The sequence below is a fragment of the Polyodon spathula genome, chromosome 3, assembly GCF_017654505.1.
Source record: "Polyodon spathula isolate WHYD16114869_AA chromosome 3, ASM1765450v1, whole genome shotgun sequence".
Classification (NCBI taxonomy): Eukaryota; Metazoa; Chordata; class Actinopteri; order Acipenseriformes; family Polyodontidae; genus Polyodon; species Polyodon spathula.
In genome coordinates, this window is record NC_054536.1 from 91,644,970 (window position 1) to 91,665,531 (window position 20,562).

General features: G+C 38.3%; 1 protein-coding gene across 1 annotated transcript in view; it reads left to right on the top strand.

The window, feature by feature from the left end:
• LOC121313651 (polypeptide N-acetylgalactosaminyltransferase 15-like) overlaps positions 1-16,824 on the top strand; it is a 21,758-nt gene extending 4,934 nt beyond the window's left edge. The window contains 8 exon segments of the mRNA XM_041246392.1: positions 757-961; positions 7,952-8,119; positions 8,455-8,572; positions 9,274-9,468; positions 10,525-10,627; positions 10,963-11,102; positions 11,869-12,012; positions 15,776-16,824. Coding sequence (XP_041102326.1) covers positions 757-961; positions 7,952-8,119; positions 8,455-8,572; positions 9,274-9,468; positions 10,525-10,627; positions 10,963-11,102; positions 11,869-12,012; positions 15,776-15,925 — 1,223 coding nt within the window. The 3' untranslated portion in view covers positions 15,926-16,824.
• Positions 16,825-20,562: the final 3,738 nt, after the last annotated feature.

Here is a 20,562-nt window from a genome sequence, read left to right on the forward strand (position 1 = left end):
AGCAGTTTGCTACAATGTTGCCAGAATGTAATTCTGCAACACTAGAACATCTACAAAAATTAAAGAAAATTATAAATGACAATCAGTCAGAAAGGCTTGAGTAGAGTTTATAAACACTGGATTCAATATAACCCTGAATAGAAAAGAGAAGTAACAAGTTAATTAAAACACTGTACATATAATGAATACAGCAATGCACAAGAAGGACAATGTGAAACCACATAATCAGATATATTAATTTACACGTCTTAGTGTAAGTTGACATACAGTAGATAATAACAAGGACTTAAGGTCGAATTCAACATTCATTCCATTAGGAACCATATTTTTTAAATCAGAAATACAAAAAGCTTCTCTTTGTAAGAGTGAAGAATCTACTACCACATAGTATTTTCACAAGTATACCGAAATGTTTGTTTGATTAGTGAATGTTTTTTTCCACACAGTTTGACCAGAATTTACATATCATGCAACGGTATTCATCAACACTATTTAAGTGTAAGAAGATATTCCTCTTTCTTTACATGACTGCAGACTTAAATACACAACCTTTGGTGAACTGTTGTGTCAACACTGACTTCTTTCTCAGTTGGCATCCACAGTATTTCAGTTTATTTCCCTTTTTAAGTCACTACACTCTGCAAATTGACATGAAAGAGATGAGTAAACAGGCTGGAGATGGATCTTCGTGGATTGCAGTTGTGGTGGTGTCAGTGTGATGGGTTACTATCTCTCGATGATTCATCTTTCTTCCAGGACATCTGAAGACAGCTCTCAGTGAGTACATTTCCAGGCTGGATGGGGTCAAATTGATCCGGAGCAATAAGCGCTTGGGGGTTATTGGTGGACGCTTGCTTGGAGCTGCACGAGCGTCTGGGGACGTGCTTGTCTTCATGGACTCGCACTGTGAATGTCACAAGGGTTGGCTGGAGCCGCTGCTGGACAGAATTGCGGGGGACAGGTAAGAGAGAGCTGTTGAGCTTTTGTCCCACCTGTTTTCCAGCCTGTCATGCTTACAGGGTTACTTGACAGCACCTTTAACACAGACATGCAGTCCTAATCATATTGGGATCCAGAATGTTTTATTACTACACACACATGCTAACAATTGTATATAATTTAGTGTTTCGACTTAAAGGGAGCCTACTGAAGATCCAAAGAAACAACCTCCAAAATTGTACCTAGTATCTGGTTATCAGTGGTCCAGCTTAATGGTTTATACATGTAGATTTAAAATAAAACAGTTTGTTAAAAAGCATATCCTAATATTCTCCAGGCACATATTAAGCTGCCTGTGGGAATATATTTCAACCCAAGTGCAAGTCTTTTGAAACACTACTGTGTGTTCAACATATCTACTCACATTTGCTCAAATATATCTTGGCTTACTCAATTTGTTTACCTTAATATCTCAGCTGGCCAGTCTTTCCTCTGGGATATTTGAAGATTATGTTTCTTTTTCTTTTAGTCTCAGATTAGCTGTTACATTCCCACTGGTCTTGGTTGTTACTTGTTGTTTTTTGTTTTTTTTTTTGCTTTTTGCAAAGAAGATTTTTATAATGAAAAAAATTAAATACTATTTTAAATTAAATAGTATTTAAATTAGATCATTGACAATTTACATATGGAAATTCACTACTGTATGTATATTTAGAAGTGATCAAACAGTTTACTATTTAATTTTAACAACACAAACCATTTGAATAAGGGAAATGAGCCAAATCTATTATAGATTTGGCAAATCAGAGGCTGCAGTGTCTTTTGTGAAGAGAGAGGGGCATTTAAATAGATTTTAGACATGTAGAATACAATAACCAACACTTCTAACATTACACCTGGCACACACTAATGGAGCAAATACTTAAGCAATAGAGCCCGTTGCTGCGCGCTGTACCTTGTGGTTGATGACCGCGACTGGAGTTATGCGTCCCGAGCCGTAGGCAAGGGCGCTAACGAAGGTCAAGGTTATCTACATACAGTTGAGCACACAGCAATAGGGCTCTATTGCTATAAGAAAACTATTTATTTATTTTCTCTTTAAAAAAACAACTTTAAAACCTATATTTACCTTGAACTTCTGATATTTCGACAGGTAACCTTCAGCTGAGAAAAATAGTCCCTAACATAATTAGAACAGAAAAACGACATACACGTAGAGAAAATAGTTTTTATTATTATTATGACATTGCCAGATAAATGAACTGTAGGATTGTCGAATATTCTGTGTAGTATAGAGTCGAACTCGAAACTTGTTGGAGGCGGGGCATCATTCAAGCTGGAAGGGAGTGAATTGGCTGGTGCAGAAAGAACTGAAACAGGGTTGACGGTTTGACTGGCTGGTTTTGAGGCAGGATATTGTTTGGATCCAGCTTATGACAGAATTGTGGACTGATCGTGTCTTTCCTGTTGGTTTGCTGTCCAGTAGCTGCGAATTGAGCCGTCATTACGGTGTCCTGTCACAGACATGATTTCCCTTGTCTCTAGACCAGCGTCAGAAAGCACATCAATGCATAAGTAGCTTTGTATGTTATAAGATTAGTTGTAGATTAGAATGTTAAGGGAGAAAGCCAGTATTTATGCATTGTCACATGGCCATGGCATACTGTTGATTATATGTTTATAGGCCAGTCTTCACCAATTCCTTCTAGATGCACGTCCAGCAGATGCTTTGTATACTTTAATTACAGTCTAATACTCTTTTGTTGAATGATAAATTAGTCGAAAATTTGGCATTAACTTTGCTTTCAGGCAAGCAAGATTGATTGCCTTATGTAGTATGCACCAAAAATGGTTATGATGTAACTGGGATATCACCACTAAAAAAAAGAAAGAAAGAAAGAAAAAACACAATCCCTTTCTCCCTCAGTTTTATGTTGTTTGACCCACTGCAGGTGTCTCGTTTTCAGGAGTGTACTGTGGGTTAGACCACACAGTCCCCTGGATGGCAACGTGGGTGGTCTTCCTGTCCTTGGTTTTGATTTTTCAACGCTCTCTCTCTTGTACAGTTTCACTACCTAGTGCACAGTAGTTAATAGGCCAGTTGTGCAAGAAACCTCTCTTAAGGATGTGCCTGCCAAGCAGAATCCTACTGTGGCCCCCAATATGATGCTAAAATGAAGACTACTTGTGTGGTCCCCAGGATGTTGCTTGTATTTTATACTGTAGCTTTGTCCATCAGGAACCCAATGATCAGTTCATGGAGTATATGAAAAACAACGCTGGCAGAAAAAATCTCTACATTTACATTAGATTTTTTGGTCTTTCAACAGAAATGTTAGTTAGTCACCCTGTTTGATCACGTGTAAATACATGTTGTACATTTCTGTGTGTAAATGGTAAATGGTCAACAAAGAAAAAACTAATTAAAATACTGTTTTATTTAAAATATACTTTTATTTATATATTTTTTAATTTCAAAACTTTTTTTTTTTCAAAACAACTGTTAAAGGTATAAAACATATTTTATTTGGTGCCCTACCGGTGCAGGCTGTACTTTGAAAATTACCCCTTTTTCTTGGAAAATGTTGGAAAGTTTGAACAGGAATAAAGGGTTGCACTTGCTTTTGTTCGGTGTTTGCGCTTGGATTGCTTTTCTTGGCTGCATGGGTGAAATTAGCAACTCTTTACCAGAACAAGTGTTTTATTCCTTCACAGGTTAAATAACAAGGGCAATTACAAAACATAAGTTCCAACTCCAAATTATCCTCTCTTGAGAATGACATTTGCATGTTGCACCTCAAAAACATGCAATCTGTAGCTGAATATGTAGAAAACAGATGTTTTGAGCTGATGGGCTGGTCACATTGATTTAGACCCAGGCCATCAAAACCTTTTATTGTGATGCCTTAACAAAAGGCATATGTCAGAACAGGTAATCTTCACAGGCAAGTTATATTAATTCTTCTTTGTATTTCATAGAGATTCATAAATAATTACCTATGATAAACCCCCAAACCTCACTTTTTTCTGTACAGTATTGTGACAAAGTGGTTAACAGTGTGCAGGTGAAGGAGTGCTGCGGTGATCAATAAACAGACAGACAACGATAATCCAGGTGCAGTGGTGTTTTATTTATATAATCCAAAGTCTGATGACAAAAAACAGTAAACAATAATGATAACAAGCAATACAACGTTGTGTATTGTTCCATTTAATCCACAGATTGGTCCCGAAGTAATAGTCCCAATATTTAAATACCCACACAATCACAAGTCCACAGTGATTACTATAGTGCTCGTGGTGCAAATACAGTTAATCGTGAACAATAGTGCAGTGTTGTCCGGGAAAGTTCTGGCCTTTGTCGACAGCTACAGATCGTGTTAGCTGTCTAATAACAACAAACAAGTAATTCTTTAGACACGACAAACAAACAAAACATTCACTATAACAATACAGGCTTTCCTTCCGGTTCAGCATTAACCATACAAAGGAACAGATCACTTCGCTGCGTCCCCTTTTGTACCGTCAATCATGACCCCTTCCTTGGTTAACTAGTGCTACCGCTCCTCCAATCCGTTACTGTCACATAGTTTCCCTACCAGCTCGATAATTTAGTGTACCGTAGCTCCACCCCCTTTCTAGATGGCTGACTTCAGGGAATTAATTGTCTGGCCATCCATTCCAGGGCACTCTGTTCCCTTTACACAGCGCCCTCACAGGTCAGGAGGGAGATTTATTACCAAGAATCATTCTGTCTCTGTCACAAGTATATTTTTTGTTTAGTTTTTTTTTTTTACAGTTTAAATTTCTTCCTTCACACACTGACAAATGCAGAGACAACCCCACCCCAAAGTTTTGTCCAGGTTAGAATATTTTGGTCATAAATCATAATGATAATTGTATTGGACAGCTATTATTAATTTCTGCCTTTCTAAGTGGATTACATGTGAGAGTGTTCTTCTTCTATTACAACCACAGTTTTATTTAACCCTTTTCTGTTTGAGTTGCAGCTGACTGACAGTTGTTATTTAGATGACAGCTGGACACAATCACTGTATTACATGAAGGCTGTTGTTGATAATTCACCAAAGTTAAAATATATGCTTAAAACAGTTTTTTTTTTTTACATTTTATTTTAGAAAGTAAATCTCAAACACAAGTATTATATACAAATATGACTATATACGAGTAAATCATACACGATTAATGATAAATATACAAATAAATAATAGCATATTTGCAAATATTTTATTTTAATTTATTCAGCAAAGGCTCGCATATTTTGCTAAATGTGTTTAATTTTCCCTTTTTAAGACATTTGAAGACATAACAATGGATTTCCATATTTAATAAGCCATACTTTTGACTTGCCATAGCATTGTGTTGTGGTAAAATGTAATTTTTTAAAGGCTGGTATATGGTTGTATAGTTAGTAAGGGGATCGGTAGGGATGCATGCATCAAAATCAAAAAAAATATAGATTATAAGGGGTTAAAAAAAACTTCTCAATGCTTGTTTAAATCCCAGGTTTAAAGGCTTCACAGTAAGTATAGGCACATGTGGTACTGCTGATTAAACTGTGGCACATCTGCCTATACCCCATACACTCCTTTAAACATTGCTGTTCAGTTTACTTTATAGGGTTTGCAGGTTTAACTGTGGCAGCCTTAATTCGTTATTCAGTCATAAGAGCTTTCAAACGATTTACATTCATAGGCTTAACATACATTCATGTTTAGTTAATAATGAGTATTTAATTAACATGCTTCTTTGATTGTGTCAAAACAATGGAATTGTAGAAGAAAAATATCACATTGTGTGCACGACACTGATAATCACAGTACAGTAATTTGTATTTTGTCAAGCTTTTAAAGAGCATCATGTGCTCAAAATCCTCTATAAACGTGTCATATTCATTTATCTAACAGGCATAGCTAAGAGGATTGGCAGTGGACAAAGAACATATGTATATTTGCAAGAATATTTTGTTCCTTAGCTGGTGTCTTTAGTACTGGTTGTCATGGTAATAACAATAAATAGAAAATCCATTGGTGTATTTATTTATAACTTCTGTTGATATGAGCTGAGTTCCCCAAGGTTCCTAACAGCTGTGCCACAGAGTTATGTAAAAAAGTGGGGTAACTATGACAACTAATTTCGCTGTGGGGACCATGATTTTAAACAATCCAATGTTTATCTTCTGAAAACATTCTCTTTCATCTGTCCCTCATTTGTGCGTTGTGGAACAAACTTGATAGCCCATAGTTTAATTTTATATCCTTGCTAATTATTATTATTTATTTATTTATTTATTTATTTATTTCTTAGCGGACACCCATATCCAGGGTGACTTACAGTTGTTACAAAATATCACAATACAAAGTATCACATTACAGACTATAACATTACAGATAAGAGTGGTTATAAAGTACAGTAAAATCAGATCAGATTCAAATAAGAGCAAAATAAAGAATACAGTAAATAATTACATTTAAGAGTGAATTTGACTAAGAGCAGTTAAACTTATAGTAAACATATTTGCTTATATGAGTAAAGTCCATTAAGAGCACGTAGTAAGTATGATAAATAGATGAGAATGATTTCAAATAAGAGCAATCACAAAAAATGTCATCACATTGAAGAGTAAAATCAAGTACAACCCAAACAGTATATATTTTAGGATGTGTGATTCCACAAATGTCTGAGCTATCAGTTTATTTTTTTTTTCAGAAAACAGTTCTTCATGATCATGAGTATATAATATAAGCCAATATTAGATTAATCTAAAAATTTGGAGCAAATTTGACATTTTATTCTTGAGTGAGCTGGGCCTATATATATATATATATATATATATATATATATATATATATATATATATATATATATATATATATATATATATATATATATACAGACACACACACTAGCAAAACTTGTTGGCGGTTGGCAGGGATAGGGTTAATTTCTGTCCTTGCCAGATAAACGTGGGTGTGACTGTGTTTGTACAGCCACACGTGTACTTGTTTAATTTAATTTAATTTAATGTAATTTAATTGGTGGCAATTTAAATGTGTTGGTCTGTAACTATCAGGCAGGTGTATAACAGGTTCCACAATGTTTGTACTGGGCAGGCTGTGTGACGGCAAGAGGCTGTCAGTCGGTGTAAGGGAATGTGTAATCCTTTGTGTGATAGAAGTGTTTTATGACTGGTAAATGGCTTAGCCGTCCAGTGGAATAGTTTAAGGAAATACAAAGTTGAGTTTAGCACTTCATGTGAGAGTTAGGTTTTGTTTATTTATTTTTATTTTGTAATAATAAATAAAACAAGACAGTGAGAAAACTTTGAAAACAAGATCTCTCGATTCCCACAATTTGCGATAATAAATTGCCTTCTACCTAAAGCCTCTTTCGCACTGGCATGCGGTACCCTGGTCAGACCCTACCCGGGTCAGGACTCAGTGTCGTGCGGGTCAACTACCCAATTTCACACTGCTTTTGAAGAAGCAGGGTCGACCTGGCTGACAGAAGCAAATACACAACGCACGTATCAATGCCCCAGAAACAGCTTGTTATGGACGCTTCCATCCAAGCTTCTCTGGAGTGAACCGTCGGCCCAAATGTTGATTAGAGCACATGTTTCTTCATCCCCAATGCAATCGAGCTCATGATGTTTCTCAGTCAACAAAAATATGAATTAACAGAAATGTTCCTTGCAGAAGTGAAACCGTCATGTAGGCGTGGCTGTTATTTCATCGGCTTACGAACGGCTGTCGTGTATTGTCTTAGTCAACCTGGGTCAAAACGTGTTGATCCACATCTTGAGGTGGGTTGCTGTCAACCCGAGTACGACCCAGGTATGTGGTTTCACGTTACGCAGGATTATGGCCTGTGTAGCCAGACTCTGGGTCTGTACCTGGGTATGAGTGCCAGTGTGAAAGGAGCTTTAGACTGAAATTTAACTCAGGACACCATAGCAAATGTTGTTTAATTCCCCCATTTTCTCCATCAGAAGCCGTGTTGTGGCCCCAGTTATAGATGTAATTGACTGGAAGACGTTTCAGTATTACCACTCGGTTGACCCACAGAGAGGAGTCTTTGACTGGAAGCTGGATTTCCACTGGGAGCCGATCCCCAAGTATGAGAAGGAGCAGCGCGGCTCCCTGGTCAGCCCAGTCAGGTAACTGGTTTGACCTTTTTTTGTGGTTTAGTTTGCATGTGTTTTAGAAAAGTTAACAATGGGGAAGAGATGTGAAGAGATCTAAGCTAAAACGTACAGTGCACAGACAGAACCCATGTCCCTCAAAAAAACCAAGGGGGTTTGTATGCAGTGTACCCATTTTAAAAAGCAGATCTTAAAGAACTGCTATGTACGGGTCTGCTCAATAGTTCTAGTGAGAAGCATTGCGCAGGTCTTTCTGTTTCAGTCAATTCTCCAGATAACACAGCTGAATCTCAATCATAGTTTTGTACATATATTCTTTTCATGAATTCTTTCCCTACACTGTGATCCAGGAGCCCCGCTTTGCCAGGGGGAGTGCTGGCTGTGGAAAGACATTACTTCCAGAACATTGGTGCCTACGATCCTGGCATGTCTATATGGGGGGTGGAGAATATGGAGTTGTCAATCAGGGTAAATACTTTTTTTAGACGCATTTTTCTTTTACTGAATGATAAGGTTTGTGTCTGTCACATCACTGTATATCACTGTTCTTTCTGTCCTCACGAAAGGATAATATCAAATATTCCCCACAAAGCTGTGTCAAAGTACCTCAGTCTTGACATGAATCACCACCTTTTCTTTAAAGCCCATAGCTGTTCAGAATGGCAATTTCTATATTGTGACAAATCATGTGGGGGTTTTGTAACACCAGACTAGTTTAGCTTCCACTAATGTCTTAACGGTACCCGCTACACTGTGTTATAATATACTTGATATAGTAACATCCAAAAACTGCAGGTGCTTATTTTTTCATGTGCTGTTGCCAACTATGTACCAGACATTTTGAAAGGAAACATCTACCAGCATGTAAGTCTCTGTTGTGTTCTAACTTGTAAACATCAAAAGACCAGATTTATTTCTGTCTTAGCACTCTGTCTCCTCATTAATGGATACATCTTTCAAGGCCCACTGTGGAAGATTTCGACCACGAACAAAGGTTTCACATTAATGTCTGTAAAACGTATGTATACTGTTGTGGAGGGTGGCTCTAACAAAAATGTCTGTATCTTTCAGTGTAGCTAACAATTACATGGCTCTGACATTATATACTGAAAATAGATGGTGGGAAATTCCATTGTGCAAAGCAGCCATAGTTTTAGCCTCCATTTCAGGTGTGGCTGTGTGGCGGGTCCCTGGAGATCCTGCCCTGTTCCCGTGTTGGGCACCTGTACCGACATCGTGTTCCGTACTCTCTACCTGACGAGGAGACTGTCGTGAAGAACAAGATCAGAGTGGCTGAGACTTGGCTTGACTCCTTTAAGAACATCTTCTACAAGCGGGACATGGCAGCATACCTAATAGGCAAGGTACACATTAAAAAAATGCAGAATCCACTTCAATCAATCAATCAATCTTTATTTTATATAGCTCCTTTCATAGTGGACCACCATCACAAAATACAGAGTAATGCATAATACATGATTCTGGCAAAGTGGGTTATAATGCGCAGGTGTAGGGTTGATGCAGTGCTCCAAACAACGACAAACACAGTTCTGGTGATATGATGGCTGTACTTTATAATCCAACAGCTGAAAATGACCAACAGTAAACTATAAAGACAGAAGGCAGTGCACCAATGCTTGGCACAATGCTGTATAAATAATGCACGGGTCAGTCCCAAATAATAACACACAAAAAATAGACACACACAGACAAAACATAGAGTCACCAGTCCTTTAGTGAGTGCAGTAGTGCTCGTGGTGAATATAATATAACGGTGTGCCTTGCAGTGAGGTTCCTGGTGGGTGCTGGCCTCTGGCAACAGCTCCGGAACGTTTAGCCGTCTAACAAGTAACAAGCACAGACAGTTAGACAAACAGAACGTAATGCTCACGATACAATTACACAGGTCCTTTTGGTCTCAAATACGGTAACCAAAGCGAAGAAACAGATTGCGATTCTCTGTCCCCTTTTATGCTGTCACACCTTGGTAAACAAGTGCAACCGCCTCTCCAATATACAGCTGCCATGTCGTTTCCCTTCCGGGTCAATGCGTTCTTGCAAAGGAGTTTCGCCTTCTTCCAGACTGGCCAACTTCCCTTGAACCCTGGGAAAGAACCCGCCCGACCAAAGAACTCTGTTCTTGCTGCTTAGCGCCCTCACAGGTCGGGAGGGAGATTTACAACTAAGAATCATCATCAAGAATCAAGGATGGATTAGGAGGGATTGTGTTGCAGTTAGTACCTTACCCTTGTTATAGAAAGCATGGTCAAATTATAATCCTGTGCAAGTCTACATAATTCAGGACAAAGACATCAATTAAATGCTCCAAGGTTGTGAATGTTAATATGTGTTTTCATATCAGTGTTGGTAGGGATCCATTTTAAATGCTGTTATTGGAAATCTTACTGTTCCTTCAATAGGCTGAGGCACCCAACTGTACAGAAAGGGTACAGCTGAGCAGAAGACTTGGGTGCAAAGACTTTCACTGGTGTTTCCTGACTCAAAACATCCCCCAGAACTATGGTCTACCTGTCTGCTCCTATTCTCTGAGGACTCCCCGGCAAATATATATATATATATATATATATATATATAGATATATATATATATATATAAGGATACATTCATGAACTAAGCTGTTATCTGAAAACATTTCCAATATTCAGTTTAGTTTTCAATTAAGTAGCATGCAGATGTGTGTTTTTATGAAATTAATGGATTTTATTCACAAAACACTGCCTTAAGGGGATTAGGGATTCCTCTTTTGCTTGATTTAGTTTAAAAAACAATGATCTGATCTAAATATGTTTTTGTTATGTTTATACACTATTAATAGTTAATACAACTTGTGCATTGAGTGCAATATTAATATCTTTCTAAAAACCTGTATTTAAAGCTGTACAATGTTGGCACTGGCTATTGTGCAGATTACAAGACCAGGTGGGGTGCTGCTGGAGGTCCTGTCCAGCTCTCCCCTTGCAGTGGTAATGGCAATCAGGTACAGTAGAGCATGCTCACTTAGACACATTCTCATCTTAACTATTATTTCACTTCAGTTTCCAGATATCTGTACATGAGTGTAGTCTCTTATTTTCTAAATCAGGGGATTTGGGAGCTGTTGTTGTTTTTGTTTTGTTTTTTAAACTCAGGACTGAAGCAACTAGAGTTTTAGGACTGAGAAATCATTTTAAAGAAAAAACCATATAAGCATAATTTAGATCTTTTATTTAACATCATGTAATCAAAGAAACTACAAAATGATATTGCAAAAGTCTACCGGAAGCCATAATAGTAGTACAGTATTTCATGTTAGTTTTCGAAGTGTCCCATTTTTAGTTTTTGAGTTTGCCAGTTTTTTATTAAGTATTTAGAAAACTACAAAGCAGCGTGATTCAATATGTTAACACATTATTCATCAGGTTTCATTCGACATTATGAAGGAAAATTTGTAAATTCTATAGGGTGACTTTGGGCCATCGCTGTAGAAACATTTCTCAGCTGTATGATTTTCTAATGTTAAAAACTTATGTTGAAATAAAGTTGAAATAAACTGTTTTCTGGTAAACAATAAACTTTAATGCCACATTATTCTAGCCTTTCTCTATATCAGTGATACAGACCATATGCTTCGAAACAGTAGGGCTACATTTTCAAAGTCCTGTTTTCAAAATCTTCAGAAGTGCAGTTTTTTAGACTGGAAAAAGAAACCGGATTACCAAGAATAAATACTTTTTATTTTTTTATGTCACTCTGGTTTGGAACAGCACTCTGAATACAACAGTATGAGGGAAATCCGGTTTGGCTCTGGAGGGCAGTTCTGTTTCGATGTCAGACAGGAGCAGGTGATTGTGTCAGAATGCACCTTACAAGAACAAGCCCACTTCAGACAGCAATGGGAAGTACGACAGGTATGTGTAAAAACAAAATGGAAATAAAACACATACATTGCATTTGGGTAACTAACCTTTATACAGAAAGGCAGTCTGTAAAATACTACATGCTTTTCAATCGTCAAACCTCAATGAGATGCACAGTTTTGTTTAATCTCTGTAAATTCCAGTACTGAAAGGCTATTTCATACTGGCATATAAAACTTGAAATGCACAAGATGCATTGGGTGATTATATTGCCACCAACTGGCCATAAGCCTGTACTTCACAGAACTAAATTATTCCTGGAACATATTTATCAGAAGCCAATGAGAACCAGAGTTGCAGTATTTATTACTTAAACTTCTTAATTGTTATTCAGCAACTGCATTAGCTTATTTGAAAGTAAGATGTACTGTATGTAGTTACAATTCCCTTAGACTGTGTGTTAATCTGTAGCTTTGTACATGCTGTTCTCTGCAAACGACGGCTCCACATGTGTTTTATTATTTACGCTGTAAGATTTCAATATTTAAATGGTAAGCAAAAATAAAAATGGTATTTTACTAAACGTTTAATTGTTAAACGTTTTGAGAATCTTGTATTGATTTTTACAATTTTTCAAAAAGTTTATAATTTATCATTTATAACATAATAATTTATAAATTGTAAACCACTGTAATTAAATAAGTCAAAAATTAATAAAAAACTTGAATAGAAATTAATTGATAAACATTACTAGTACATGCTAACACACATTGAAGTCTATTGTTTATTGAAAATGTAATAGTTTGAATTATACACAATGGGCCCTGTTTAGCAAATATGTGAGCAGAGGCTATTGTTAGGGCAAAAATGACTGCGTTTGCGAAGCGCTGCAATAGCGCATGAAAACGGGATTTAGAAGTCATGAGTGGGCTAGCTCACATCAAATAGCAAATCATATGCCCAGCCAATCAAAGCACAGTGAGGGGAGTAAGGTTACAACCAATAAGGATTCAGCATTCCCTTTAAGAGGACCTGTGCATCTGTGATAGCGAATGGAGGGTATTTTGAAACCAATAAAAAAGGACACAAGCGCCTCAAGCAAGGCTATATTTGTTTAGCAGTCGGGGATGGGGGGCAGTGAATACTTACGAAATTTTAAAAAAAGTAATTATGTGCAAAATTAAGTTGCATAAATATTTTTTCCTGTTTCACTTGTTGAGAGTATAGCTCACCTTTGAACCATAAGCACCGTCGCTGCCTTTATTATAAATGCTTTCCTGTTAAAAATATACTGATGGTACGCATTTACGTCTTATACAACAATAACAAAGTCCGCATTTTTTTATTGATCCGCATGCATAGCTGTGAACCCCTGTCTAAAAGGCTTTGTTTGATCTGCCTGGCACTTGCAGCATCTGCAGCCTCCAACACTGGGGCTTCAGGTTCTGTATCTGCAGCCTCCAACACTGGGGCTTCAGGTTCTGTATCTGCAGCCTGCAACACTGGGGCTTCAGGTTCTGTATCTGCAGCCTCCAACACTGGGGCTTCAGGTCCTGTATCTGCAGCCTCCAACACTGGGGCTTCAGGTTCTGTATCTGCAGCCTCCAACACTGGGGCTTCAGGTTCTGTATCTGCAGCCTCCAACACTGGGGCTTCAGGTTCTGTATCTGCAGCCTCCAACACTGGGGCTTCAGGTTCTGTATCTGCAGCCTCCAACACTGGGGCTTCAGGTTCTGTATCTGCAGCCTCCAACACTGGGGCTTCAGGTTCTGTATCTGCAGCCTCCAACACTGTGGCTTCAGGTCCTGTATCTGCAGCCTCCAACACTGGGGCTTCAGGTTCTGTATCTGCAGCCTCCAACACTGTGGCTTCAGGTCCTGTATCTGCAGCCTGCAACACTGGGGCTTCAGGTTCTGTATCTGCAGCATCCAACACTGGGGCTTCAGGTCCTGTATCTGCAGCCTCCAACATTGGGGCTTCAGGTTCTGTATCTGCAGCCTCCAACACTGGGGCTTCAGGTTCTGTATCTGCAGCCTCCAACACTGTGGCTTCAGGTCCTGTATCTGCAGCCTCCAACACTGGGGCTTCAGGTTCTGTATCTGCAGCCTCCAACACTGGGGCTTCAGGTTCTGTATCTGCAGCCTCCAACACTGGGGCTTCAGGTTCTGTATCTGCAGCCTCCAACACTGGGGCTTCAGGTCCTGTATCTTCAGCCTCCAACACTGGGGCTTCAGGTTCTGTATCTGCAGCCTCCAACACTGGGGCTTCAGGTTCTGTATCTGCAGCCTCCAACACTGGGGCTTCAGGTTCTGTATCTGCAGCCTCCAACACTGGGGCTTCAGGTTCTGTATCTGCAGCCTCCAACACTGGGGCTTCAGGTCCTGTATCTGCAGCCTGCAACACTGGGGCTTCAGGTTCTGTATCTGCAGCCTCCAACACTGGGGCTTCAGGTTCTGTATCTGCAGCCTCCAACACTGGGGCTTCAGGTTCTGTATCTGCAGCCTCCAACACTGGGGCTTCAGGTTCTGTATCTGCAGCCTCCAACACTGGGGCTTCAGGTTCTGTATCTGCAGCCTCCAACACTGGGGCTTCTGGTTCTGTATCTGCTTCCCTCAAACCCTGTAATCTTTCCTCTATAAGTTCAACATCCATTACAGAGAGCTTGTTATGTAAAACACACAAGCCAGGATGATACTGCTAACCCTTTGAGGAATGTACTGTAGTGTTCCCCCAGAGATATCCAAACATCAGAATCACAATGTTCGCTCAATTACAGTATGAGCACATTTAAAGGTACGATTGTACCCTCGGCAGGGGTCGTGGGGTTGAGCAGCGGTCTCAGTAGCCACTTCTTCAGTGGATACCTGTTGTCCCCTATCAACCAGCTTCTCAGACTGTCATCCCACTGAAACGCAGCTGCCACCTGTGAATTAGCATGGATAAACAAGTCATGAGCGGAGCAGCGATAGTTTGCATACACATTTGTGATGCTGTTGTTGGCATCACAGATCACACACTACTTGCACGTTGATAAAATAGGTTCCCTTACGATTTACGTAGAGGTGCCTATTCTGTGTTGCTGCATGTACTTTAGTGCTACAGACAAACAGTGTGCTCTCCGCTTCTCCTTCCAGGTCAGCCTGAAGCAGTTGGCAGGTGTCAGTGATTGTTTATCTGTAGAGGCGAAATATTTGAGGACGTCTCCTCCTCCTCTCTTTGTCTGGCCACATAGAAATGATTTATTTATTTATTTATTTATTTATTTATTTATTTATTAGCTGGCACCCTTATCCAGGGTGACTTACAATTGTTACAAAATCACACACTGTCGCATTACAATGTATCACATTAATCCAGCGCACTCCATATTTCTTTTATTTCTCTTTTCTGTTTTCTTTGTCTGCTTCCCTGGTAGATTCACCAGTATTTATAGTCGACCATGAAATTTGCGCACAGTTTAGACCTGGTTTTCACATGTCTGCTGAAATGCAAATGATAACGCTGTTGGTGGTTTGCTAAATCACTACATTTGTATTTAAATCAGGACACTCCCCAAGTTCAGCCCATGTCAACGCTGACTTGCCGAGTGGGCACAAAAACACGTGTCACATAGGTGGGAAAAGTTTGTTTGCCCACACGTGCGTCTGATTCTGCTGCGCTAACTGTCCGCAAAAGTGTTCTGCAATTGCCTTTGGGGTTTGTGAACGTTGCTAATTAGGGTCCAAAGGGTTTAAATATTTAAAATATATTACACTTTTCAACCTTATAATTAACATTAAATTCCTTACATGTGTGTTTTTTGTTTGTTTTAAAGCAGAGTGGTGGAATTGCCCATATCCTAACTGCAAAATGCATAGAAGCTGTGAAAAGTGGAGCAAGTCTGGGGCTGTTTCTGCGACCATGCAGTCCGGTTGCCAGGCAACATTGGCATTTTGAGCAGCTGATAGCCATGAACGAGGAGTGATTTGCCTGCCCTACTACAGTGTGATGCATGCAATGTTTCGAGCTGTGGAGTAGGATATGTAGACAAATGTTGCAGAAAGGATGAGTAATCCAATAGAGCAGAATCTATATATACTGTGTTTATCAACTGTAGGTAAAATGGAATCCTAATCAAAAGCGAACCCAATGATTTATGCATGTCCAGGATGCCTTAGCCTACATTTTGTATTAAAATGCTGGTCATTGAATATTTATGTAAACAAAAAAAAAAAAGTAATGCATTACAGTTTTACATTTCTTTCTGTAATGGTTCTGCTTTAGATGTTTTATACTCTACTATTGTCATTAAACAATAAGCACTTGTAACAGGAGGTTCTATAGGTTTCTGGAGGAAATCACTTATTGGTGCCACCCTTTATGTGATAGAGACAGTGGTTGTAAGTGGCTTTGCTTCTTGACCCTGAATTAGCTGCAGTAGCAGTCTAGCAGTTCTGGGAGTTTAGAGTATGTTGGAAAACAGCTTGCTTACCAGAAGGACATGCGTGGCAACAGTGTGACCTACAAACAGGAAAGAGACCTGGTAAAAGTCAAAAGCTGTCCTAAAATAAAGTCTTGTATGTAAATGAGAGCATAGGCACGCCAAGTAAAGGCTTTAGAGGCTAACTATTAATGACAAAAAACATGTTTAGTGGTTTATTGAGACACACTATTGAAAGCATGGGATATTTGGGATTGTGACACGGACTGTATTTAAATGATTCTGTTCTATCATTCTGACTTTGACAATCCTAACTGTCAATGCAAAAGATTTTGCCAGGTGATTGTAACCACTGCTTTTTGTTTTAAGGCATACATAATAATCTAGTGCCAGTATACACTGTGTTATGTAGATGTACAGTATTTAATTCAATTGATTGTTTTTATTCTTAATCAAATAATAAAACAAATTATGCAATGTTAAGTTTGGCATTGGGTGATATATGATAAACTATTTCTTGTCTGTTGGCAACGTATACCACTTTCATCTCTAATTTGTGAATATGACTGGCATATTTAAAAAACAAGATATAATAATGTAACATACAATGATGGCCATTGAAATATGCATATTGCAGCTTTATTTAAAATGCTGTCCTGTGTAAGGTCATCCTGCTTTACTTAGTTCAAGTTAAAAAAAAATTACACTGAATTAAATAAGCAATTGAGAAGGTGAAGTTGTACATAAACACAGTTTTTATTAGTCCCGGCTGGTCTTTAAGGGCTGAAAGGGCTAAGCCTCCAGGGACATACTACTCCATGAACTTAAAGTGCTAATATTCATTGTTTCTCTTATCATCAATTCATTTAATGCAGTCAGTCCCTTGTTTACATTTACAGCTAAGGTGCACCCTGTTGTGTCAGGACGTTGTTGACGTCCCTTGTCTTCCATCGTTATCAGTCAGGAGAGGGCTAGATTTCGTTACCCCTCGGCTTTGCTCTAGTTGCTATGTGTTCATCACTTCATCAATCAGGGCTTGTCTGGACTCTACAGTTCATGCGAAGCACGGCAGGAATAAAATGGGGCTAATGTTAATATTGCTACTCAGATTGATGAAGGTTGCCGTATTTCCGTGCAAAGGTATAACCATCTTGTAGAGAAGAATAAGTGTGCTGTTTCCTGGATAACATCAGGTTCTGTGGAAGTCATGAGCTGCCACTGAGAGGTCATGATGAGAGAGAGTCTTCTTTAAATCGGGGAGTGTTTCTAGATTTGGTAGATGCATTTTCTGATTAGACAATCAGCTAGCAATTGCAACTGTGTCTATAAATACATGCAAGAACATATAACAAACTTCTAGATTGTATACTGGAAGTGTACAAGAAGAATATTAATACTGAAGTTTAGAATGCAAGCTTCGTGTCAGTACAATACTACGAAACGGCATTGGATCATTGATTCAGAACGCTTCCATCAATTTCATGTAGATTTTCCCAATGAACATCAGCACATGCAGTGAAGTTTTACCCAATGAACATTTGTATATGCAGTGAAGTGTTATTCAATGAACATTTGCACATGGAGTGAAGTGTTACCCAATGCTGTGCAAAGAAAAACGTCAAAGTGAACTAACGGTTTAGTACAGCATTGCTGAATTCGAAAGTGTAAAGCCTGTTGACATTGCTTAAAGTGCTGGAGGAGAACAAATGAAACATTTAAAGACTTTCCTGCACATACAATGACCCAATACAGACTTAACGCACTTTGGACCAGATTTATAAAAGGATTGCGCGTGTTTTACCACTGTAAAACGGTAACTGAGGGTTCTGAATTCTTGGTTGGGATTTATAAAACACACGCAATGGCATAAACACGCAATTATTACGTGATTTGCGGATGCAATGTCTCTGAGCGCTTTAGCCCTTGATGCATATGTAATTCTGGGTTGTTTTTGAATGAAACCGCTAAAATTGAGAGGGGGTTTTGCAAATGAGGTCTATTAAATATTCTGTCTAATTTACTAAAGCTGCCGGTAATTGCGGGCCTCGTATTTGCGTGATTATTTTAAGAACTCTGTAAAGCAGGTGTTAATTTGCAGCAGTCAGACAGTAGGCTATATACAAGGCAAGGTGACGTGGGAGACTTGTCTGCAGCAAGGAGGAGACATCGTTTTCAAGGACAAAGAAACATTTAATAACATTTTGCAAAGAGATCATTTTTAACCCTTCTGATCAAGTCAGTTTGTAAATTGCAGTTTATAATACGGTATTATTTTGCAAACTCAAATTTTCAATTACATGTTTCATAGCTTACATGACAAAAAAGACTGCAAATAGAGAATAAAGAATCCATGTAAAAAAAAAAAAAAAAAAAAAAAAAAAAAAAGATTCTTAGAAGCACCTAGAAAGGTCTTCCCACAGTGGCAAAGGAAGTTTCTAACGAGAGCCTTTACTTCTGGAGTGTAGACATTATTAAAAGAACAGTGCAGGAGATTAAGAAAAGATGGAACGATATTCTGAGGTGCACGAAAGAAAAAGTCTCATATACAATGAGGGCTCATCCTCCACCGTTATTTTAGTAATGTCTACAGAATGTATTTTTTGAAACATGGCATTCTGGTATTTAACAATACTGGTTCAGGCAGCATTGTTAAATTCAAGTTGGAAAGAAAATGGTGAAAAAAGGACAGAGGGACAGATGATGCAGTTAGTTTGTAGCTAGAGCAAGTACAGTACAGCTGGTTGTAGGTACATCTGAATAGTGCAGCTACATTGTAAACCATACAGATATGCTTTAAAATCATACATAGAGTCAGAAATACAGACATACGTAAAAAACAGGAGAGTTGTAACTGCATAAGAATTTAAGAAAATATAAGTCGTAGTTAAACTGAAGACTGTTTGTATGAAGCTGTATGGAGTTATTGTTGTTGAACATACTGTTGTACAATGGAAGGATTATCCAACATACATCGAAATATACCGAAATATATCGAAAAATATATCGAAAATACATGACATAAGCCTTTTTTTTTCTTTAAAACTTTTTCTAGAGGTTAATAAACTTCCAAGACAAAAAAAATTCTAAAATGTTGTATGAATAATTGAATGATTGCACATCCTAAAAATTACTAAAAGCAGAGCAGTAACTTTATTTTTTTAATTTTTGTTTTTTTTACATGTGCTAGATGTCAAACTTCAAATTTGTTAGTTTTGCTTTAATATTAAGGAACATGTCACTATTATGACATCTTCATTTATAAAAGGTAAAATAAAAATCATCAGTAAAATGTGACTTACAGTCCTGTGTGCGACTCAACAGTAGAGAATGCTTCTGTCCTCTAGTCTTGAACACCACAACGCTGTTGAGAGCAGTGTCATCACCACCTATTTGAGGCTCTTCCACCTAAGAGAAAACAAAATAACAAATGAGTATACAGTCAGCATGCATAGATCTATAATGTCTACAGTGATGAAATAGATTGATGGGAAAATGAACGCAGAAGTTACACTTAGACTGCGTAGAAGCCTTCAGGACACATTTCAGACCAGTTCCAGTCTCCAAACTGCCCCCTATTGGTGACTTCAATTGACATCATTTCATTCACATGGTACTGTGGAGAGTAATAAGACAGAAAGAGATGTACATATTCCATCATTGCTAGGCTAGTACCACAAAACAAATCGAGTCTTATAGATATACTTCTATCAGTACACCCCTTTCTGCCAAACTGAATACAATAAAAAAAAAAAAAAATGCTGACTAGACACATCTAGGTTTATTACTCTTCAAAAAAAGAAACGCATAGGTGTTTTGAATATACTTTTTGTAGCATTAGTATGGCATTTTGCATAGTAAAATGGACAGTTTCAAAGAACCTTGAATGTACAGAATCATTAAGACATTCAATAACGTCACTTTCAATGGTGAACAGAAATCAGTAACAGGTATGCCCACCATTGGCATCAATGACGGCCTGACATCTCCTGCCCATGGATCGAATTAGAGCCTGGATAACATGCCGGGGGAATGGCAGCTCACTCTTACGCAAGTGCCTGGAAAAGTCCTTGTAAGTCTGTGGCCCGGGGTGACGTTGTAACACCATGACACTCCCAGCAACAAATCTGTCACTGAGACCGGGAACCAACAGTTTTATGCATGCATTGACCACATGCGTTTGT